The following is a 24,721-nucleotide window of genomic DNA, read 5'->3' on the forward strand; positions in this document are numbered from 1 at the left end:
ATATAAAATTAATAAAAACTAAACCGATGAGTTATAAAAAAATTACCCCCTCACAGTTGTCATAAAGGGTAATCATAGCTATAGGCACCAAAGCCATCTTTTGTACCAGGCTGTAAACATGTTTTTATCAGCTGTAAAAATGACCAATTTCCCATTGCAGTCAGAAATCGCCTGAACTTCCTGGAGCCAGCCCCCCAAGGCGAGTCGATGAATTGCAGTTTAGTTACTTTCGTATTGGCTTACCGAGGGAAGTAAATATTGATTTATTTACAATGCAGTTTGTAAAGTAATATTTTCTGTCTTTTAGTAGATATATTATATGGGTCACTTGCTTTGTTTACCAAATAAGTTTCATTGTAGACATTAAATAAAAGTTAAAATGGTATTATTCTTTATTTCATATATTAGGTTTTTAGTTAAGATACTCCCAAAATCATTCCGCATAAATCCGCAGATTTTCTATTCTGCTCAGAAATAGCAAAACATATCTGCAGAATCTGTCTGGCCCTAGTTATGACAAGAGAAAGAAGAAACAATGTTATCAGGTTAGATAATCAAGTTGCAGATTTATAATAATTCTTGTTATTTTAATTATTTCCAATTAAGTTGATGATATGGTGTTGGATGTGAAGTATTGGCTAAAGTAGAATCAGAATCAGAATCAGAAAGAGCTTTATTGCCAGGTATGTTCACACATACTAGGAATTTGTTTTCGTGACAGAGCTTTTACAGTGCAACAGGATTACAGAGACAGGACAAAAAACAGATAATAAATATATTTTAAAAAATAGAAGTAAGTAGTGAGTGCAAATATACAGATTGACAAGTGTATGTGTATGTGCATGTTTATTACTATATACAACGTTATATGTGCAGCTGTTATGTGCAAATTGGCATGTAAAGTGTGTTGTTAAATAAGTCTATATGTGTATAAAAGTGTATGGCAAGTAGTGATGTTGGTTCCACAATTATTATCATCAAGTGTTCATGAGATGGATTGCCTGAGGGAAGAAACTGTTTCTGTGTCGGGCTGTTCTGGTGCGCAGTGCTCTGTGGCGTCGACCAGAAGGTAAAAGTTCAAAGAGGCAGTGTGCTGGGTGTGAGAGGTCCAGAGTGATTTTGGCAGCCCTTCTGCTCGCTCTGGATAAGTACAGTTCTTGGGGAGTAGGAAGGGTTGTACCAGTGATTCGCTCAGCAGTCCGAACTATTCGATGTAGTCTTTGGAGGTCGTATTTAGTAGCTGAGCTAAACCAGACAGTTATTGATGTGCAGATGACTGATTCAATGATGGAGGTGTAGAACTGTTTCAGCAGCTCCTTTGGGAGGTTAAACTTCCTCAGCTGACGAAGAAAGTACAGCCTCTGTTGAGCTTTTTTGACAATGGAGTCAATGTGAGTGTCCCACTTCAGGTCCTGAGAGATGGTGGTGCCCAGGAACCCGAATGAATCCACTGCTGCCACAATGCTGTCCATGATGCTCAGTGGGGGGAGAGCAGGGGGGTTTCTCCTGAAGTCCACTATTATCTCCACTGTTTTGAGCGTGTTGAGCTCCAGGTTGTTGTGGCTACACCAGACAGCCAACTTCTCCTTAACATCCTGTCTGTAAGCAGACTCGTCATCGTCCTGAATGAGGCCGATAAGTGTGGTGTCATCTGCAAACTTCAAGAGCTTCACAGATGAGTCTTTTGAAGTGCAGTCATTCGTGTACAGGGAGAAGAGCAGTGGGGAGAGGACACACCCCTGGGGGGCACCAGTGCTGATTGTGCGGATGCTAGATGAGAATTTTCCCAGCTTCACCAGCTGCTGCCTGTCCGTTAGGAAGCTGTTGATCCACTGACAGACAGAGGTGGGCACAGAGAGCTAAGTTAATTTGGGCAGGAGAAATTTTGGGATGATAGTGTTAAACGCAGAGCTGATGTCAACAAACAAGAGCCTCACTTAGGTCCCTGGTCTGTCTAGGTGTTGCAGAGCATAATGCAGTCCCATATTTACTGCATCATCCACAGACCTGTTTGCTCTGTAGGCAAACTGAAGAGAGTCCAGTGAGGGTTCAGTGATGTCCTTCAGGTGGGCCAGCATCAGTTTTTCAAAAGACTTCATGACCACAGATGTTAGTGCCACTGGTCTGTAGTCATTTAGTCCTGTAAGTTTGGGTTTCTTTGGGATGGGGATGATGGTAGAGCGTTTGAGGCAGGAGGACACTTCACACAGCTCCAGTGATCTGTTAAAGGTCAGGGTGAAGATGGGGGCCAGTTGGTCAGCACAGGATTTTAAACAGGCTGGTGTTATAAAATCTGGGCCTGGTGCTTTTTTCCTCTTCTGTTTCCGGAAGGCCTGGCGAACCTCATCTTCATTAAACTGTAGGGCAGGAATGAGGGAGGCGGGGGGTGGTGGAGATATTAATGGTGGTGTGAAGAGCAGTTCAGAGTGGGTGTGGGGGGTTTTCTCAAACCGGCAGTAAAACTCATTCAGGTCGTTTGCAAGTCGTTCATTGTCTACAGTGCTGGGGGATGGTGTCTTGTAGTTTGTGATGTTTTTCAGACTTTTCCAAACAGTCGTGAGTCGCTGGAAGAGAACTGACTCCTTCGTTTCTCAGAATAGTTCCTTTTTGCGACTCTGATCTCCTTTTCCAGTGTGTATTTGGCCTGCTTATACAAGGCCCTATCCCCATTCCTGTAAGCAACCTCCTTGGCCTGACGTAGCTGTCTGAGTTTTACAGTGAACCATGGTTTGTCATTGTTGTATGTGAGTTGAGTCCTGGTAGGAATGCACACGTCTTCACAGAAACTGATATAAGATGTTACAGTCTCTGTGAGCTCATCCAGATCGTTTGTAGTAGCTTCAAAAACACTCCAGTCAGTGAGGTCGAAACAGGCTTGTAGATCTCGCTCTGTTTCGTTAGTCCATCTTTTCACAGATCTTAATAAGGGTTTGGCTGTTTTCAGTTTCTGCCTGTAGGTTGGAATGAGATGAATCAAACAATGGTCAGAGTGTCCCAAAGCAAAGATGCTTCTAAACAAACATACATGAACATTTTCTACATATCTGAACCAATTAAGAGATACAGACATCAAGAATCAGAGTATGAGTCTCATTGATGGTGACGCATTTCATGCTGTAGTGCATGCAGTGAGAATCATTCAAAACTTATCCATGGCTCCCAGCATGCACTGCCACAAGAAATATGTTACCATCATTGAGATTCAGACTCTGGCTGTTTATCAATATGCGTTCTTCAGCGATCTTGCTTCCTCATGTTCTCAGAATCAGAATCAGAATCAGTTTTATTGCCAAGTGTGCTTCACACACACAAGGAATTTGTTTTGGCTACAAAAGCTTCCAGTGTACATAAAGTGACAAGTGACAACACAAAATAAAAAATAAAAAAAACAAAAAAAGAGATAAACATTAAACAGATGCGGTTAGTCAAGAAACCTGGATGTTGAGTTGTATGTACAGATTGTTATAAATATACAGGTTATAAGGTGCTGTGTACAAGTGTGAATGTAGAAGGTATTGCATTGTATATTGATATAAGGTGCTGTGTACAAGTGCGTATGATAAAGTATTGCACATATTTATTGCACAGTAGGGGAATATTTAACTGTTCATAAGGTAGACAGCCTGAGGAAATAAACTTTTCCTGTGTCTGGCTGTTTTTGTGCTTGGTGCTCTGAAGCAGATGGTAACAGTTTGAACAGGTAGTGTGCTGGGTGTGAGGCGTCCAGAGTGATTTTGCGAGCCCTTTTACTCACTCTGGAAGAGTACAGTTCTTGAAGTGTAGGAAGGGTTGTGCCAGTGATTCGTTCAGCAGTCCGGACTATTCGCTGTAGTCTACGGAGGTCGGTTTTGGCAGTTGAGCCGAACCAGACAGTGATTGAAGTGCAGAGGATGGATTGGATGACAGCTGAATAGAACTGTAAGAGCAGCTCCTGTGGCAGGTTGAACTTCCTCAGCTGACGAAGGAAGTACAGTCTCTGCTGGGCTTTCTTCACAATAGAGTCTATATGAATGTCCCACTTCAGATCCTGAGAGATGGTGGTGCCCAGGAACCTGAATGACTCTACTGCAGCCACAGTGCTGTTCATGATGGTGATTGGGGGGAGTGCAGAAGGGTTTCTCCTGAAGTCCACTATCATCTCCACTGTTTTGAGCATGTTCAGCTCCAGGTTGTTGTATCTGCACCATAACGCCAGCCGCTCCACCTCCTGTCTGTATGCAGACTCGTCACCGTTCTGGATGAGGCCGATAACAGTAGTGTCGTCTGCAAACTTAATGAGTTTGATGGAGGGGTCTTTTGAAGTGCAGTCGTTGGTGTACAGGGAGAAGAGCAGTGGAGAAAGAACACATCCCTGGGGGGCACCAGTGCTGATGGTGCGGCTGTCGGATGTGATTTTGCCCATTATGACTAGCTGCTGTCTATCTGTCAGAAAGCTGGTGATCCATTGACAGACAGAGCTAGAAACAGAGAGCTGGGCCAGTTTGTACTAAAGCAGTGATGGTGTTAAAGGCAGAACTGAAGTCCACAAACAGAATCCTTGCATAGTTCCCTGGTCTGTCCAGATGTTGTAGGGTATAGTGCAGTTCCATGTTGACTGCATCATCCACAGACCGGTTTGCTCTATAGGCGAACTGCAGGGGGTCCAGCAGGGGTCCAGTGATGTCCTTCAGATATGCTTGCACCAGTCTTTAGAATGACTTCATGGCCACAGATGTTAAGGCCACAGGTCTGTAGTCATTGAGTCCTGTGATCATTGGCTTTTTCGGGATTGGGATGATAGTAGAGCACTTAAAGCAGGATGGAACTTTGCGCTGTTCCAGTGATCTATAATGTCTCCTGTAATGTCATCATCATCCGCCGATGTTCAGATCCAATACTCAAGACTGCAAGTACGGAGGATGCATGAAAGTTTCCGGATGTATTCTTGATATCGAGGACGATGCAGACTTGAGCACCGAACTTGCTCTAGAAGTCCTAGAAGTCATTGTGACTGGAGGTGGGAAGCGCAGCATTTTATATAGGTTTATTATTAAAGTTCAGAGATATAACTTATTTATCTCAAGAGTTTCCTTACATGAAACGGTGAATAGAAACATTACCATGAAAATCTTATGAAAGGCATAAACACATTAAGGGTGTTTCTTTGTTGAAATTCTTATTAAAATCTGTTTTATTTGTGATGTATATGTCGTATATTTGCAAAGTTTTTATGCAGAGTATATATTGTGAAACGGGGGAAAACAATAAATCGCTGGATGAATGCTGTAATGTTTAAATAATTATCCATTAAAAACACATGAAGGTCACGTAACCATCAGGAAGAACGCACCATCTCATTTCTCACAGGACGCGTTCTCTGTCCTTGCGGTCCTCCGAGTTTGTCTTCCAATGTGACCTGGCAAGACCGCTCTTCACAAGAACACAAGTCCGTTCTCTGTGTTCTTGGAATTAAGAAACAGACTCTGATTCTTGATGTCTGTGTGCTTAAGTTTCAGATGTTCAATGTATTTTAAAGCTGCTGGGTTACCTTAAGTACAACAACAGGGGAATTATTATCAGTAAAGTGAAAAGCAGTACCACATTATAAATATAATCTGAAGTGTCTTTTTATTAAGCTTGCCATAACACACAATTACAGAGCCAAAGAAAACATAAAGAATGAAGTCAAAGTGCCCTATAAAGCAAACACTGTTCACATTTGTGGTGATGTCTAAGAAAATGATTATTTTCAGTGAATATTAGTAGACATCTGACAAAGATGAACTCAAGTAAGTTAGTAATAAGTGAAGCTGTTGGTACTGTTTGTGGAGTTGTTTAATGATCCTCTGCTAAAATGTTGAGAGATTGAGTGTGTTTTATTCCTTTTAAGGATGTGACTGAAGTCAGTTGTAGTGTTGTGTTTCTCTTTAGTAATGCCGCGGTCACACTAGAGTTTAAGCTTGTGAATTTCTGCAGTACGGCGCTGCAAAAAGGGGCGGAATGATTAGATACATGATTAGGCACTAAAGCGAGCGATTGGTCCATATTTAAATTTTCTGTCCAGAGAGGTCACGTTTTAAACCTCGATTAGTCTTATGCAGTCAAGTGATGTGATTTCGCAGGTCAGAGTTCACCAAGCTTGAACTTTGCAACGCAGTGAACTGCGATTCCGGTCTGACGCATTTGCGTGCGGATGAATGGAAGTATATAGGGAGAAAAATCCAGTGTGACCGCAGCTTAATTCTGCTTGCTGACAGCAGGTGTACATTATTAATGCTCAATCAACACTTACTCAATCACTTAATTATCTCATTACTTCAACTTAAACAAAGTAAGTTTACATTATGCATATAGATTAGTTTTTTTAACTCAAATGGTTTGTTGCAATAGGATTCCTCAGATGGTTTGAGTTACCTTAACTTATTGGGTTTTACAGTGTATGATGATGATGCATTGCAATGCAAAGCTAAAGTAGTTGGATTATTGTTCTTATTATAGTGTTTTTTTATAGTCCTTGGCAAACCAAAACAGTGGATTGATTGGTCCAGAAGGTTTAAGTAATTTAATTTAAAAACAAGCAGGGTCTGTTCATTTCATTAATTAAAATAATAATATTGAAGCAAGGCTTAGTCCCGTTATTAATCTGGGGTCACCACAGCGGAATAAACCGGCAACTTATCCAGCATATGTTTTTACGCAGCAGATACCCTTCCAGCTGCAACCCATCACTGGGAAACATCCATAGACACTCATTCACACACATACACTGCAGAAAATTAAGCCTGCCCAGTTCACCTATACCAGATGTCTTTGGACTGGTGGGGGAACCCGGAGCACCTGGAGGAAACCCACTTGAACAATGGTAAAAAATGCTAACTCAGAACACACAAACGCCAACTGACCCAGCCGAGGCCAGTGATCTTGATGTGAGGCGAACGTGCTACCCACTGTGCCACTGTGCAGCCCTAGCCTGAACACATTCACAAGTTAAATGTAGGAATTAGTGATGTCTATGTTTGCAGGTTGTAACATATGGGCCGCAGCTGAAGAACAGGATTTCCTATCAGTGGGACAATTATGACCATAGGTGCCAGTGCGTCTGGCATCAGGGATCCTTTGCGTGACATTTTGTGTTTACCCAGGTTGGTTGGTTGGCCCTGGGGATCCACTCTTTAGTCTATAATCTATATCACAGATGGGGGACAAGCGAGAAAGCTCCCTTGTGGACATCTCTGCAACCCAAGACATGCAAAGGGAAAACCCCCATCTTTTCCGACCCCCCCCCCCACACACACACCCAAAGAAACACACTGTTGAAAAGAACTATTAGAATTCAAAAACTCACTCCAAATGATATGTAATGTGTTTTTGTAATCTATATGCTCTGTCCTATAGCAAAAGTAGTTAAAATAGTATATGCATCCACTAATGAAGTCCCTTTTGAAATTAAACTCACTTTAAAGTTTGCGTCTTGCGTATCCTCCAATATGCGTCACAAGCTACACCCATCAAGAAAGGACTTCTTAAAGGACTCCATCTTCCAACGCATCAGAGAAACTCGCACAAAGAGAGACAGACAGACCCACTAAATCCAGGTATTTAGTTGTGCGGTAAAGCTGTGCGCCCCTTTATCAAAAAGGTGTTTTTATAATCTTTGTGATCCTTAATAGTTTTGTGGAACTGAGTTAGATTTTCCATTCTTTTATCTAAACTCTTATTTCCTCGCTTGCTTTCTTTTCTATGTTTTAGTTGTTATGTTTTGAATGTTTGTTAAATGTTAGACTAGTCAATAAATCATGCTATAACCACGTTGGATTGTCTTTGTTTTGCCTCACAGAAAAGGTCAATTTAACGATAGAGCCCTTGCTACAAGCTGATTGATTTTACTAAAAATTCTAAACAATTATAATAATAATATTATAATAATATTACAATAATCTACTTCACAAGAAGTAGTTATAATTTCCTTTCTAAATAAATAAATAATTACAGAGTCCGCTCAGATGATCGGGCAAGGTCATTGTTATGTTTATTTATTTCAAATTAACTATAAGTTGATTCAGAATATTAATAATTAATAATAACTGGTTATTATTGATTATTAATATTCATAAACTGAGCTAATTTCGCTACAAGGTAGATAAATATTTTTGAGGATTGCCTCACAAGATGAGCAATTGCTGGTGCTGTGCTCTTAAAAACTATCTTTTTTTTATTTTTATTTTTTTTCAGAAAAGCTTGCATAAAGTGCCAATGCAGTCAGGAGGAACACACATTCATTTCCAACAATGAAGATGACCTCAAAGTAGGAAGATTGCTGGCAGATTCCCGCTATGCCCACCTCACAGCCAAGGTTAAGGGAGGAGATGGCATAAGGGTTTATAAACGCAACCGCATGATTGTCACCAACCCAGTGGTCTCCCGTAAAGACCCAACGTTCAACACAGTCACATATGACTGGGCCCCAACCGGCCTCACTCAGAAACTGGTAGGAGAACCATTGAGAGTAACTGAAATTATGCACAATAAAAATCTGTGAAAATGTCATTACTTCGCATTATATTACAACATTATTGTACTATATCGTCACCTTGGAATTATAAGGTTCTATCTGCGTTCTGAATGATTTTGAGATATTGAGCTTCAAGTTTTTGCATTCCATAGCAAACAGTATGTGTGTAACATTTGTTTTTTAAATAAAAAGTCTTAAAATGTTAACAGCTTATAAAAAACATTAACAATTAATAAGAAATTGTCCATAACTTAATTTTTACGAAAATGTCAGATAGAACCTTATAATTCTAAGGAGACGATATATTAATGTTTCTAAGTGCCAATTTAGGGTAACAAAATTCAGTGGTCCTGCTTAATATGTAATATTCAATGCCAAATTCTTAAATATTGTGTTGTGTGAAACAAAAGCTCACTAATAGAAACTCACTTCAACTTTTGTTGTTGATGTTATGTAACTTCCTAATTTTCCCTTTCTGAGGAACTTGTTTCTTGTTTAATAGCATTTGTTTCTTTAGAGTTTCAAAGTTTCAAAGACTTTCGGGGCCCTATCATACACCTGGCACAATAAGGAGCAAGACGTGTTTCCACGATGTGTTGCTAGTTTCAGACCAACGCAACACAAATTTTTGCACCACGTTGTTTAAATAGCAAATCCTTTTGCACCACTTTGTGTACTCATGGGTGTTCTGTTCTGGAAATAAGGTGTGTTAAGGCGCATTGTTGGCGGGTTGCTATTTTGAGGAACTAAAATAGATTGCTCAATAGACCGACTTAAAGCAGGTCTAAAGTCCAGCGCAGAGCACGTCAGTTGTGCGCCTCGCTTAAACATTGTTTAAAACACGAATGATTTAGAGAAGTACAGAAATATCGGTAACACTTTATAATAACTGCACACTATGAATCATTTATTAAGCATTAGCAAATAGTGAAATCATTACCTGTTAAGCGTTTACTCTACATTAATAAACAGTTTATAAATGCAGCAACAAATGCTTTATTCTTGACTTACAACCCCATTCATAATGTGCTTAATAGCTGTTCTTTCATACTTTAATGATTTATTTTTCATTACTAAATTAAGTGTTGCATTATTTACAAACCAGTTATTTAAGCTTAGTTGGATGTTTTTTTTAAATCATTCAGAATGAGTTAGTAAATGATTAATAAACTATTCAAATGAACATTTATAACTCTTATTATTCAGGCATAAACTAATAGTTATTTTATATGTTAATAAATGCTTTATTAACTCAACTTCATGCAGTTTTGTAACCTAATCTAAAGTAAGGACTATTCATGCATTATAAATCCCTTATAAATGACAATTAAAGAGTCAGTTAAATTATTAATTCTTATTCGTTTGAAGATATACAAATGAAACTGTACTTCAAATGAAAAATAAATCTTTGCAACCTTATCTAAAATAAAATTACTGTACAGTTTAAACATTGCATCCTATTATATTGTTAAATTATTACATTGTTGTTGTTTATCCAATTTGATGTTATATTTTGACACTCCTGTTATTCAGCAAAGTTTAAACTTTACAGATTAAACAGAAGATTGCAAAGATTATTGTTCATTTGATACTGAGCCTTTATTTGTCCTTTATAAGGGATTTATAAAGCATAGATAGTCCTCACTTTAGATTAGGTCACAAAACTGGTTGAAGCTGAGTTAATAAAGTATTTATTAACAGACATAGTTACCATTATTATATGCCTGAATAATAAGAATTATAAACGTTAATTTCAGTAGTTTATTAATCATTTACCAACTCATTCTGAATTATCTTAAAAACCACCAACTACTCTTATATACAAATGGTTTGTTAATAATGCAATACTTAATTTAGTAATGAAAAATAAATCATTAACAAAGTATGAAAGTACAATCATTAAGCACATTATAAATGTGGTTGTAAGTCAAGAATAAAGCATTTGTAGCTACAGTTATAAACTGCTTACTAAGGCTTATTAATGTAGAGGTAATGCTTAACAAATAATGAATTCACTAGATGCTAATGCTTAGTAAATGATTCATAGTGTGTAGTTATTATAAAGTCTTACCGAAACATATTTACAAATGAAAAAGAATTAAAAAGATTAAAATATTACAAAAATTATTATTTTCTACATAAATATAAAAACCACTACCTCCATGCCTTCTTCATCTCTGGGCTTTTTCAGTTTATTCTCGACAACTTGCTTTTGTATAATGTTATTGTTAGTATTAGTATTATTTATTATATGCATATTTATATTTGTTTTATTAAAAACAAGCTTAGATTTGTCCAACTGTCAGGTTTTGGACCAAATGAGACATATGACGTGTCTTTGGATAAAACTCAGTTTTTTGACCACACTTCGTTATTATTGTTTATTTATTCGTTTGCTAGAAATTAGAACTGAATTTAGAAATAGTTTTGAAACAAATCTTTGCAGTCAGCGTAGAGCGTACAATGTAGTTTCCTTATCCACGCAAGAGAGAAAGTGAAAGTAAAGGCCGAATGGAGGAGGCTCATTATCCTCTTGCTGCAGATACTGTTTAACTGTTTTCTTAACTGTTTTGAAGTGTTCAGTTTTTCCACTTACAAAGTCCGCCATGTAAAAAGCAAATGTGCCATGGAGCGACGCAACTGACTCTTAAAGGGAATGGGAGATGAGATTCTGATTGGTTTATTCTCAAAACACACCTATAACTCATAAACAGAAAAAGCTCAACCCTGTTAGACCATGCGCCATGGTGCAGAGCGTATTTTTCCGTCCTTAAGATGGCAAAAGTGGATTCGGACTCGTCCTTAATACTTTTGCACCCTGCGATTCAGACTTTGCGCCTAGACCATTAAAATAGAGCCCTAGGAGTTTTTAAGAGACGTCTTGTGTTTTTAAGAGACAGATGTTTCAAGTCATGTGATTGGCTGCTGTTATAAGAGGAAGCCACAGTTTCAGCTCGCTCTGTGTAGAATTATCTTTAAAGTCAGATAATAAAAGCATTGGCATTTTTGGTCAAATGCCAGTCTGATATGTTTTACAAGTCTTATAGGCCTTCGATGACAAACTTCAGCAAGCCAAGTTAAAAATAGTCCTCTTCATGACCCAATGGTATGGAAGAGTCTTGCTTAATAATGTTGCTGGGCAAATAATTCACCTTTGACTTAATGGAAAAAGCCATAAGCGAATTTGCCACACTGATCTCACATAAATTTGATGGGATCATTATCATCACTGTGTAGAAAGGTGGAATTAAGGATGCCAGTCAAGGTTGGGGATTTGAAATGTTTATTTTGGTAACAGAATGTGCCGACTGCTTCTACCATCACCACCAGGGAGTACAACATTCCACAGAGCCTGCCTTTCTTGCACAAAGCTCCTATATTATCTATCTATTTTCAGCAGGGAGTCGCTATGTGCTGTTGGACATTGTCCTGGAAATAAGCCCTTTATTTTCAATAAAAGCATTCTGCCTATGTGCCTTCTAAAGCCTGTTAATCTTTCTTCGTTCTGACAGGTTTTATTTAGACTTCTGAACAGTCCATTTATCTATTTATTCCACTCATTGCATTTCGACTTGAAGAAATTTTGGGGAGTGGGTGTTGGGGATGTGGTGTTGAGGGGGACAGGACATCCAATCTGAGTGCTGTTCAACTTGTTTTCCCTAAAACTATAATGAAAATCATACTGTGGATTTTAAATAAAAATATTTTAAATTTTAAATAAGCGTGTACAATGGAATTAAAACAAATGCAACATGGTGCAAAAAAAGACAAACAAAATTACATATACTTGCTTTTCTTTTTTCAACACACAAGTCTGGTGATGAGAGAGATTTGATCAAGGATTATGGAACTAATTATTCCAGTAACTGAAGGCTGCTTTCAAGGCTTATGGCTCGTTTCCACTGACTGGTACGGTACGGTTCAGTTTGGTACGGGTCACCTTTATCAGGCTTGCGTTTCCACTAACAAGGGTACCCTTTTGGTGGGCGGGGTGTATGACAGAAAGTTTCAGTCGACGTCATTCTCACTTGAGGAAATGTCTACAATAAAGCTGTACGGGTCACTTACATATCATATGAAAAGCACTTCTCATAAAACAGATGCTTTACACACATAAATACTTGTGTAGAAATGTTTATTACTAACTTTTCTATAAACATTAGTTGATTATAACTGCAGATCAATGATAGTGCGAAACAGCCTACTGTAACATCTGTAATTATATTAAATAACTAAATAAATGAACATATATGAACACATACAGCCCCTTACAGTCTCTGATATGTTACCAACTACATAAGAACACACAAAACAGACATTTCGTCCGTATTTAGGTTCAAAACAACACAAAATATAGCCTACAGTCAGTGAAAACCTCTCATCTGTGTCTGTAATCTTCAGCAGCACATGTAGCCTCTGTTAGAGAGTAATTCCGTCATTCCCGGTTCATATTAGTCCAAAATGTGAAGATAATAAGTTAGTTATACATTGCATTTTGTTCATGTTTGCTGAGAAATAATGTGCTCCTTTTTTCCGGCTTCTCCTTTGTTTCTTCACGCTTCACTCTCGCGTTTGTCAGTGTCTGACAGGATCGGGTTTCAAAAGCACGTCAATAATCAAGTGCAGGTTATTATCATCAGCTCAAAAGTTTGTTATTTCAGATATAATGTTAGACGCGCGCGAGTGCTAGCAAGAAAGCGAAACCGCTCGCGCCTCAGACTGGCTCGTAAAAAACTACGCGGCACAGGGTAAATCTGCTCTTCTTCTTGGCTTTGTGGCTGTTCATCCAGACGACGACAAGGTTTGTTTGAGCCCAGATCGACCATGGCTCGTTATTATATGTATTTATAATTCCGCTGTAATGTCTCGGCTGTGTATTTCAAACATGGCGGGTTTTTTGTTTTCATTCTGGCTTGTTGCGTAAGCGAATAACGTATCTCTGTAAACCAATAGCGTTCAGCTGCGCGTGTGGCTCCGCCTTTTGGTACCCTTTCTCGTGTTTGGTACCCTTTCGAAAGGGTGCCGAAATAGTGGTACGGTACGGTTCGGTTCGGTACGCTTTTTGAAAGTGGTTTACCAAACCGAACCGTACCGTACCATACCACTCAGTGGAAACGGGCCATTAAACATAGGATGAAGTGATTGTTTTGGCGGAGAGTAATGCTTTCCTCTGTTTGTACAACTGAGGCCACATAATAAGTGCTGTGCAGGTAAACCTCACTCCACTGAGCTCCAGAAGTGCTCTGGTGACAGATGCTGCACCCCGCAGTATTTAGTGTCCTTGTTAGAGCTCCTGCCTCCAAATACAGGAATAGACTGTTACAGCCCCATTCAGAGCAGGTGGATAGGTCGTGACCAAGTGGGGTTACAAATGACAATTTTATGTTAATTCCCCCTTGCTGCTTTTTTTATTTGTAGAAATTAATATTTTTAAAAATGTTGTTTTTTGAAATTTGATGATAATGTGATGGCAATAGAGAACTTTTATACATTAAGCATACATTTGAGTTAGGTTAACTAAAATATTATCAATAATTACATGAATCTTACTTCAGCAGTTTCCAAGTAAAATTAACATTTTAAACAGCGGGCAGTATTACATCAAAAACTTTGTCCCTTTTCACACTAATGATATTTACAGAATCTTAACAACTTTTTTTGCACTGCAACTGATGATCAGAAGCAAAAATGACCTCTTCCCAACAATCCATAATACATAATAATATGGTGTCGTGGCTTTGCTATTAAAAAATTATTATAATGGAAGTCAATAGGGCAAAAAATAGCCACATACAAATTTTTTATGTCTTTTATAAAATATATGTCAAAATAAGATTTGTCACCAAAAATCATTCCTTTTGCTGAAACACAGAGAAAGTTGTGGACAAATTAAGACTCAAAGTCTCCCCAGAGTGAATGAAAACATCCCCAACAGCACACATCTCCAGACAAACTTTGTGCTGTGATCAGTTCACTTGGTAGCTCACTTTGTACTGTGCTGTACTTGATGCAGTGCACTCGGTTTTGGTACCAGTGAAGCGTGGGTCCCTTATAACAAGTACAGCAATGAAAATTCTTGGTACAACTAAGATTTTCTCTTACACTTGCTTTTGAAAACCCTATTGGTTGGGTTTAGGTCACTCAATTGCAAGACATTCTTTATGACAAGCACCACCTTCTCATTGAGGTGCACAAAGAAGGATGTGTAAATAGCGCATTATAACAAAATATTCTAATAACGTATTTCAGATTTGCAAAAATGTAGACAGCACCCTATAATGGACATAAACCTCACCCATACCAACCCATATTCAATTCAATTCAATTCACCTTTATTTCTATAGCGTTTTTACAATGTAGGATGTGTCAAAGCAGCTTCACACAGATTATAGTGATTTGAAACAGCGTCAGCTCAGTTTTCAGAGTTTTAGTTCAGTTCAGTTTAGCTCAGTTCAGTGTGGTTTAATATTCACTGCTGAGTCTAAACACTGAAGAGCAAATCCCTCAAATGTCAATAGGTGGCACTGTTCAGTCATTTTGCCACACTCACTTTTGAAATCTATATCAAATGTAAATTTTAGGTGTGTGTAAGTTTTGTAGGTGTTTGAGAAGATTTGCGCTTGCACTCTCAGGCACCCACGCTTCCTCTGCAAGTGACGTCATTTACAATCGATGTGGCAGGATAATGCAGGGCTCATTTGCATGGTAGTCCTTAACCAAACAATCCCCAGTTTGAAGGTTATGGGTACCCTTAGTAAAAGTGGGGTTGCAAGAACTAAAAAAAAAAAAAAAAAAAAAGATCAACTTAGGGAATTTAAGGCTGCCATTAAGTATTTCCCCTTAGTTTTTAGTAACAATTTCCTCTTTAAAAAATTAGGGGACCTATTTAGCTCCCTTAAATGAACAAATGACAATCAAAATGCAAGCATTATTACCCAGTAAAATGTTTTAGATAAAAGACTCACAGGATTGTAGATAAATAATTAATTAAACTATTTAATAAATAAACTAATATATACGTGTCTGCACAGGAGTGCATATGAAATCACAATTAAAGTCTCTACATGATCCCAGCCCAGTTTTATAGGTCCTCCAAACATAATCTCGAGATCTACTTCATAAGGGAACGCCTCGACTTTCTTAACGGAAAGATAATGGCACTGATAATGTGTACTCCAGAGCTGTTTTAAGGCAAGCATTTGTGGTTCGTTATGATCTTTTCACGTAACTATAGCAACTGCAGCATAGCGGGCACAGGTGTGGTAGGGGTCACCCAGGGCTGGAGAGAGATCCACCTCACCCGCGGGTCAGGCCCACTGCCTGCCTCCCCCACTCTCCGTCCTTGGGTTTGGGGGTTAGACTTAGGTGTCATCCTAGGCCAGAGAGAGATCCACCTCGCGGGGCAGCCTCCCCTCTCATAAAGTATAATGATGACCGAAAAAGTTGTGGCACCACCTAAATTCCATACTAAATTCTTCCTTTTCTGTAACTACTTGTTTAGCCTGCATTAATGCATTCAGTGTATCTGCACAATTGGTCAATAAAAGTTTGGGATCTTAACACCCACACAACATAATATATAAATTATGATGATTTGAATATGTTTATTAGGCTAATCCTACAATGTGCTGCACTTTTACACTTTTAAGATAGTTACAAAGTTACAAACAATAAAATAACACAGAAGTGCTGAGATAACGCTACGGTTGCTAAAGTAACCCTTCGTTCCCCGAGGGGGGGAATGGAAATGCTATGTGGAAACTTCCACTATGGGGATTTCGTCAGAAACCAATCATCTGAAAGAGTATAAAATCGGGCCAATGAAATGCCAATGAGTTGGCAGCGTCAGCGTGCACAGCTGGTGTCAATGACAATCAGTCATGCTATAAAGACGCAGCGAGTGCCATGCTCGACATCCTTTTCTAGCTGAAGAGACTTTTGCGCTCAACAGTTAAGGGACAATCGTTGTGGCGAAGGAACATAGCATTTCCGTTCCCCCCCTCGGGGAACGAAGGGTTACTTTAGTAACCGTAGCGTTCCCCTTCGGATGGGGAAGTCCAATGCTATGTGGAAACTTCCACTATGGGGAAATCTATGGAAAACGCCACAACGAAAGAACCTTACTGTGCCCCTGGCGAAGGGTGTGCCACGCAGTAGAGTGAGCGCACCTACAACGCCCCGAGACACAGTCTTCCAACGTGTCCCCTGGCCCTCACTTACCTGTTCAGAAACGGTTATATTTTTTGGGGAGTCGCAATAACCCAGTAAAAAGGTTTTGATACGACAGTACGTTGGGAAAGCGTTCAGTCCCGATAGTGAGGACGCTGCGGAGCTCACCTGCTACCCAGAGGGGAGACCTGGTGACAATCTATGGACCAGCCCAGAGATGGGGGGGTCCTTGCATAAGGATGGTTAGCGGGGGGAGGGAAGACACGAGCCCGCCTAGAAGGGGGGACTAAACCGTGGCTGAGTGAGCGTATGGGATCGCCAGCGGGGATCACGCATAGCAGGCACCTATACCCAGAACGCGGGCTGACCAGCGGGCATGCCAACAACGTAACGGGCCAACACCTGACTCCTCCGCTGAGTCAAATGCTGGGGGCCTTGGAGGAACTCTGCAGGGTTCGCCAAATGGGGAACAGAACTGACAAAGCTGAAAAGGCGCACGTATCTCCGGGTTAGGGAAAAAAAGGCGCAGCAAGTGTATTTCGACACCTCAACCGAATTGTTTCCTCAATCACCAAGGGTTACCTAATACCCTTGAGGAAACCGGCTCCACTCGCAGATTGTAAAACCTTGCAAATGTATTAGGTGTCGCCCAACCCGCAGCTCTACAAATGTCCGTTAGAGAGGCGCCGCGTGCTAACGCCCAGGAGGATGCGATGCTCCGAGTGGAGTGCACTCTCACCCCTGGGGGACACGGCTCACCCTGGCTCTGATAAGCGAGGGAGATGGCATCCACTATCCAGTGGGCCAACCTCTGTTTAGATACGGCACTTCCCTTCTGCCGACCACCGTAACAGACAAAGAGCTGGTCAGAGGATCAAAAGCTCTGAGTGCGGTCCACATACACTCGCAAAGCGCGAACAGGACACAATAATGAAAGGGTTGGGTCTGCCTCCTCCGCGGGCAGCGCTTGCAGGCTCACTACCTGATCCTTAAACGGCGTGGTAGGAACCTTGGGCACATAGCCGGGCCGGGGTCTCAGGACAACGTGAGAGTAGGCCGGCCCAAATTCTAGGCACGAGTCACTGACCGAAAATGCCTCCAGGTCCCCAACCCTCTTAATCGATGCCAACGCGACCAGCAGAGCTGTCTTCAAGGACAGAAATCTCAAGGATACTGAGTCAAGTGGCTCGAAGGGATCCCCACGTAGGCTCGTTAGCACTGCCGTAAGATTGCAAGAGGGCATGAGAGGGGGGCGGGGTGGAAACATCCGCCTCGCACCTCTGAGGAACCGGATGATGAGGTTATGCCTCCCCACGGTGCCGCCATCCACCGCATCATGATGAGCGGAGATGGCGGCCACGTAAACCTTCAGTGTGGAGGGCGACAGCCTCCACTCCAACCTGTCCTGAAGGAAAGAAAGCAAGACACTGATCTGGCAAGATCGGGGGTCTTCTCGGCGAGAAGCGCACCACTCAGTGAATAGACTCCACTTCAGGGCGTAGGCATGCCTCGTAGAGGGTGCTCTAGCCTGAGTGATGGTATTAACCACCGCCAACGGTAGGTTACCTAAGTCTTCCTCGATGCGTCTAGGGACCACACGTGGAGGTTCCACAGATCTGGGCGAGGTTGCCAGATGGTGCCCTGTCCCTGAGAGAGTAGGTTCTCTCTCAACGGGATCCGCCAGGGAGGGGCCGTCGCGAGGAGGGAGAGTTCTGATAACCAGGTCTGGTTGGGCCAGAGAGGCGCAACTAGCAAGACCTGCTCCTCGTCCTCCCTGACCTTGCACAGTAACTGCGCGAGTAGGCTCACTGGGGGGAACGCATATTTGCGCATTCCCCGAGGTCAGCTGTGGGCCAGTGCAGCCGTGCCGAGGGAGCCCTCGGTCAGGTAAAAAAACCACTGGCAATGAGCGTTCTCGGCGGAAGCAAACAGGTCGACCTGGGCTTCTCCGAAGCGCGCCCATATCAGCTGAACAGACTCGGGGTGGAGCCGCCATTCTCCCGGGGTAAGGAGCTGCCGTGAGAGCCCGTCGGCCAGGAGCAGACGGCGAGCGAGCTGAGACATGCGTCGGGAGCGTATACCCCCCATACGGTTGATATACGCTACCGTCGCCGTGCTGTCCGTCCTGACCAGCACGTGTTGCCCCCTCAGCACCGGTAAAAAGCGGCGCAGGGCGAGAAACACTGCCAACAGCTCCAGGCAGTTGATATGCCAATGCAGCTGGGTTCCCTTCCAAAGGTCCGCAGCAGCATGCCCGCGACACACGGCCCCCCAACCCGTACTGGAAGCATCTGTCGAAACGACAACATGCCTGGACGCCTGACCTAAGGGCACTCCGGCCCGTAGGAAGGAGGGGTCCCTCCAGGGGGTGAGGGCGCAGCGACACAGCGCAGTGACAGTCACTCGGTGTGTGCCCGCGTGCCATGCGCGTCTGGGGACCCGATCGTGAACCAATGCTGTAGTGGTCTCATATGGAGCAATCCGAGCGGCGTGACCGCGGCTGCGGATGCCATATGCCCCAGGAGCCTCTGAAATAATTTCAGGGGGACCACTCTTTTCCTGTCAAACTCTCTCAGACAGTTCAGTATTACCTCGGCGCGCTCCCGTGAGAGGCGCGCCTCCATAGTGATCGAGTCCAGGTCCAGCCCGAGAAAGGAGATGCTCTGCACGGGGGCGAGCCTGCTCTTTTCTCGGTTGACCTGAAACCCCAACAGGTGGAGGTGCCGGAGCACCTTGTCTCTGTGCACAATCAACTGCTCCCGAGTGTGGGCTAAAATCAGCCAGTCGTCGAGATAGTTGAGTATGCAGATGCCCGCGAGCCGAAGGGGCGCGAGGGCACCCTCCGCGAGCTTGGTGAAGACCCGCGGAGACAGAGAGAGCCCGAAAGGGAGGACCTTGTACTGCCATGCTCGACCTTCGAACGCAAACCGCAGAAACTGCCGGTGGCGTGGAAGTATGGAGATATGGAAATACGCGTCCTTCAGGTCTATTGCTGCAAACCAATCCCGAGGACGGACGCATCGGATGATGCGCTTCTGCGTAAGCATTGTGAAGCGCAGCTTGTGAAGGCAGCGGTTCAAAACGCGCAGATCTAGGATTGGCCGTAGCCCACCGCTCTTTTTGGGCACGATGAAGTACGGGCTGTAAAACCCGCTCTCCATCTCGGCTGGAGGGACTGGCTCGATTGCATCCTTCGCCAGGAGGACAGCAATCTCCCCTCGCAAGACAGGGGCGGACGCAGGGCTGACCCTTGTGTAATATACGCCCGTGAACCTGGGAGGCCGTTTCGTGAACTGAATCGCATAGCCGAGTCTGATCGTACGGATGAGCCACCGCGATGGGCTGGCCCGCGCTAACCAGGCAGGCAGCGCCCTCGCAAGTGGCCCCCCCCGCGCGATCGCTGACGTGCCAGTGGTGGGGCAGCGTGGAGTGAGTGGGCTTGCCCGGGAAGCGCTGGGGTCCCACGGGAGAGCAGGAGACGAGAGACTTGCTCTCGTCTCGCACCCAAACTCAAGAGGAGGGGCTGAGAGGGGGAGAGAAAGGAGACCGTTCTCTCGCGCTCCGTGAGCCCTTGGCGAAATGCACCGATCCTGCGAGCTGGAAGGCATAGCGTCCCAGACTGGCAGTGTTCGGGCTGTCACATCCGGGGAAGGAGAAAAAAGCTCTTTCATTGGGTTTTGAGTGGCGTTGAAAAACGCCTTTGATGTTATTTGTTGAGCCCGGCCCCCCACCGGGGAAAGAGCAAGTTCTCTCTTCTCCGGATGGCCCGTCTCAGGGACGCTTCGCGGTCCGTTTACCGGACTTAACGGCGCCCTGGGACGGGGGCGCTGGCTGCCTGCGGGATGCTCGGTGCGGCCGCTTGGCCGGAGGCGCGGGCGGGGGCGCCGGAGCAGGTCTTGAAGCCGCAGGCGGGCGCCCTCGGCGAGGAGCAGCGGAGGTGGATGGCTCGGCGGGGGGAGCGGTCTTACATACCCGCCGATAGATGACTTTGCCCATCGCATCCGACTGCTCTCTCACCGCGGTGAACTCCTGGGTGAATTCACCCACGGTGTCGCCGAACAGGCCAGCCTGGGATATGGGCGAGTTTCGCGCATATCTGCCAGGTTAAGTCAGAGGTGGCGTTCCTGGACCACTAGTTTGGCCATCGACCTTCCCAGGGCACACGCCGCTGACTTGGTGGTACGCAGAGCATAGTCAGTTGCGGTGCGAAGCTCATGGAGCAGGCCTGGGTCGGAACCACCCTCGTGCAGCTGGGCCAGCGCCTGCGCTTGGTAGCGCTGGTAGATGGCCATAGCGTGCAAGGCGGAAGCAGCCTGGCCCGCAGCTTTGTAGGCTCTGGCTCCGAGGGAGGCAGAAAACCTGCATGCTTTGGACGGGAGCTGAGGCGGACCCCGCCAGGAAGAGGCGCCACGCGGACATAAATTGAGGTGGTGAGGGCGGAGGCGCACGCAGATCGGGCAGAGAAAGGTGCCCTCCAAGACTGCGTGAGCCTACTGTGCACTTCCGGGAAGAAGGGGACGGGAGGTCTAGAAGGCTTCGCCCTCTTAGCATCCTCCACGTAGCACCCATCTAGTCGGTCCGATCGCGGAGCTGGGGGATAAACCATCTCCAACCCCACGGCCGAAGCAGCCCAAGAAAGCACGGCTAGCATATCCGCTTCTGGATCCGTGACCGCGCTCGCTACCCCAGAGGGAGGGAGCGGGTCCGGATCCTCATCGGATAGTGATAGCCCACCCTCCGATGCAATGATGGACATCTGGTCCTCGGTGTCATCAAGCGAGAGGGTGACCATCCCTGAGGATGGAGCGCTTCTCTCGCTCAAAGCTTGGATGGAGTGCGCTGAGGAGTGGGAGGTCCGCGAGCCCGAGGGCGGCGGATTTACTCCTACTGTGACCCTCAGATCTGCCCGAGTGCCAACCGCAGAGCGGGGGACAACTGGGGTGGGTCGCCCTTTTGCAAGGGCGAGCCGCGATCTTAGCTGCGCAACAGACATGACGTCGCAATGACGGCATGAACTGCCCGCGAGCACCGCATTGACGTGCTGGACCCCCAGACATGCCACACAGTGCTCGTGCCCATCATCCGGGGACAGGGAACCACCACATCCCGAAACGCACGGCCGGAACGACATCTTTAAAAAGCTGTGCACGCTGACGCTGCCAACTCATTGGCATTTCATTGGCCCGATTTTATACTCTTTCAGATGATTGGTTTCTGAAGAAATCCCCATAGTGGAAGTTTCCACATAGCATTCGAGTTCCCCATCCGAAGGGAAACAGTTTTTAGTTAATATATAAACACTGATGTTTATGGTAAAGATTAAAATCTCAGGTTAATGCAACTTGACGCTGTTGAAAATTGTAGCAATTACATTGTTTAACCAATAGCTGGCAACAAATCAAAAATGTCCCTGAATAGTTCTTAAAAAATGAAACTTACTAATAAAACAAGTTTTTATGAGTGAGTTATTGAATCACATAATTAAGACTAAACAATAAATATGATGTGTTTTACAGGATTAATGTTAGATTTATACATTTTGCATCAGCAACAGTTGCAAAGACCATTTTTTTACAGTATTGAAACAGACTTTTTTTTTTTACAGTATTTTACAGACTTTTTTATTCAGCTGGTGTCTTCACTTTTATTTTTATTAAAATTACAGGTTCTATGTTTTTTAAAACCAAAATTTTTCTTGCAGTAATGTTTTTGTAATAAATAAAAAGCAAATTACATTTGTCTCCTCCCTTTTTCTGATCCAAACAATTGTCCGATCCATGACTAGTTTGATCCAAATTGTGAGATTTGTAATCCGTTACACCCCTATATTTACTCTTTTACCTTTTGCCTTTATTCTATTGGTTGGACAGTCGAGTGAGGTGGGTTCTTGATCTTGGGCTTGTGAAATTTCTGTTATTATTTTCCAGTGAATAGGTGCAATGAAGATGGAGTTGGGTAGGAAGTGGTATTCTATGGTATTGTGAGTCCTGTCTTCAAAGAGATGAGAGAGGGCGTCCACTCTTGTATTCTTGGACCCTGGTTTGTGATGAGAAATACAAGTGAAAAACAATGCCCATCTTGCCTGTTGGGGACTTAAGGCTGATTTATACTTCTGCATCAAGTGCACGCGTATGCTCCAGCGCAGCCTACGCATGGTCGCATAGCGCTCGCCGTGGCCAATGCTGACGCGCACCTCTCAAAAAATTTAACCACACGTTGCAACTGTGATTACACAAGCTCTGTGAATGGTGAGACCCGCGTGAGCCCGATGGAGTGAGTGTGTACAAGTGTTGAGTCCCATAAAGGAGCTCTAGATGGAAACTGTTGTTTTGTGTTTACCTTATGATTAAAGTTATTGCTCGTCCGCCTCAAAATGAGCAAGTTGGAGCCCCTTATACATTAAGGTAGTGTTCAGAAAAAACAAAACACCAGTGAAGAACCACGACACAGAGGAACATAAACACCTACTGCCAGCTAGCGATTCAGAAGTGTTATTGCAGAGCTACACAAACAGCGCGCAGAAGTATAAATGCACGACAACATGCAAGACATGCGCCTTGGGTCACGCCGATCACTCGGCGCAGAAGTATAAACCAGACTTTAGTCTTTTGGTTTATGTGATCTGTGATAATAGTAAATTGTGTTTGGCCCCGTCTAGCCAATAGCCGCATTTCCACTGTTGGGCCAGTGCGAGCTAGGGCTTTTATTGGGCTGGGCCGGGCCAATCATGGCCGGGCCAGGTTGAAATCATGTTGCGTTTCCTCTGTCGGGCTAGCAGCCTGCAAAGCGTCACGCAAACCCCGTGCCCAGAACGTCCCCGAATCAAACATCACACAACCCACCCGGTTCAGCGGGAATCAGGCAGGCAGATAAAGCACACCATCGCATCATCGTGAACCAATTAAAATGAAAAAACCGAAACAAACAAATGACACATTACTGTAGGCTACAGCATTACATTACATTATATGTCTGTACGCACAGGCTTATGTATTTTCATTCATTATATTTGTTTACTCACCGACCGAGTGTTGCCATGGTCTCTCCACTAATGAACAAACCTAGTGCACCACCCATAATATAAAACCACAGAAGTTTTCCGGTAATAACTCGATATATACTGTATTTTATAACATCCTCGTTTTGACAGATGCTATCAAACATTCAGCCTAAATCCGAATCTCCGAAGAGACCTAAAACATAAATTTTTCCCTGTCAACTCCAATGACACTTAATAGGTAATTTTCCTTTATTTGAGAAAATAATTTAAGGATGTTGCATATTATTCGGTTATCTTAAGTAAAGGAAACCATAAGTGTTTCAGGACATAAGAGCAAGTAAAATATACCCTATATTTAGTTGCGCTCAGCAGCTATCCACTAACAAAGCTCTACATGTATTTAAAATTAAATTTTTACATATAAAAACATAAACACTTGTTTGAGGACATAAAACACATTTTTTACTTGCAGTTTTTCCCAATTCATTTGTAAAGCGGTGCTGCGCAGGACTGGATGACAGAAAAGAAGGTAGTTTCTGATTTCACTTATCAAAAAATGCTCTGTTTGCATGATTTGATTAATGTAATCATATCCAAATACTTTATAAATAATATTTAAAAACTCCTTTGTTGTTTATTGTTTTTAGAAAATATCTAAAATCTTTTTTCAGATAGGCCGTTGTAAAATGAAAGTTTTATATGGCTTTAAAACGGTTTGATTTATGTATTGTACATACCTAAATTATTATATTATTATATATTTGTTGTATTCATATTTTGTATTATTTCCAAAATAAAGAAAGTAAGAAACCCAGCGGGCATCAAGAGCTGTCTAGCGAGTGCTCTTTCACCCAGTTTTCACACACATACAAGCATCTAAACGCGCACGTATTGTGCACAAACACACCTTTTCAATTTGCCAAAAACTCTTGACAACTTTTACTGGCTGCTGTGTCTTAAATATGTTTAAAGATTATTATGGGCTATTGAAACATCAAGGAGGACGCAGCAAAGAATGTCACTTATAAATTAAAACTTTATTATTTTATGCAACAGCCTTA

General features: G+C 43.1%; 1 protein-coding gene across 4 annotated transcripts in view; it reads left to right on the forward strand.

Moving 5' to 3' along the window:
• Positions 1-24,721, forward strand: part of lmcd1 (LIM and cysteine-rich domains 1) — a 79,748-nt gene that overhangs the window by 16,088 nt on the left and 38,939 nt on the right. For all 4 annotated transcript variants that reach the window (XM_056447412.1, XM_056447409.1, XM_056447411.1 and 1 more), the window contains one exon: positions 8,212-8,467. In XM_056447412.1, coding sequence (XP_056303387.1) covers positions 8,212-8,467 — 256 coding nt within the window. The remainder of the gene's footprint in view (positions 1-8,211; positions 8,468-24,721) is intronic.

The sequence above is a fragment of the Danio aesculapii genome, chromosome 22, assembly GCF_903798145.1.
Source record: "Danio aesculapii chromosome 22, fDanAes4.1, whole genome shotgun sequence".
NCBI classification, from domain to species: Eukaryota; Metazoa; Chordata; class Actinopteri; order Cypriniformes; family Danionidae; genus Danio; species Danio aesculapii.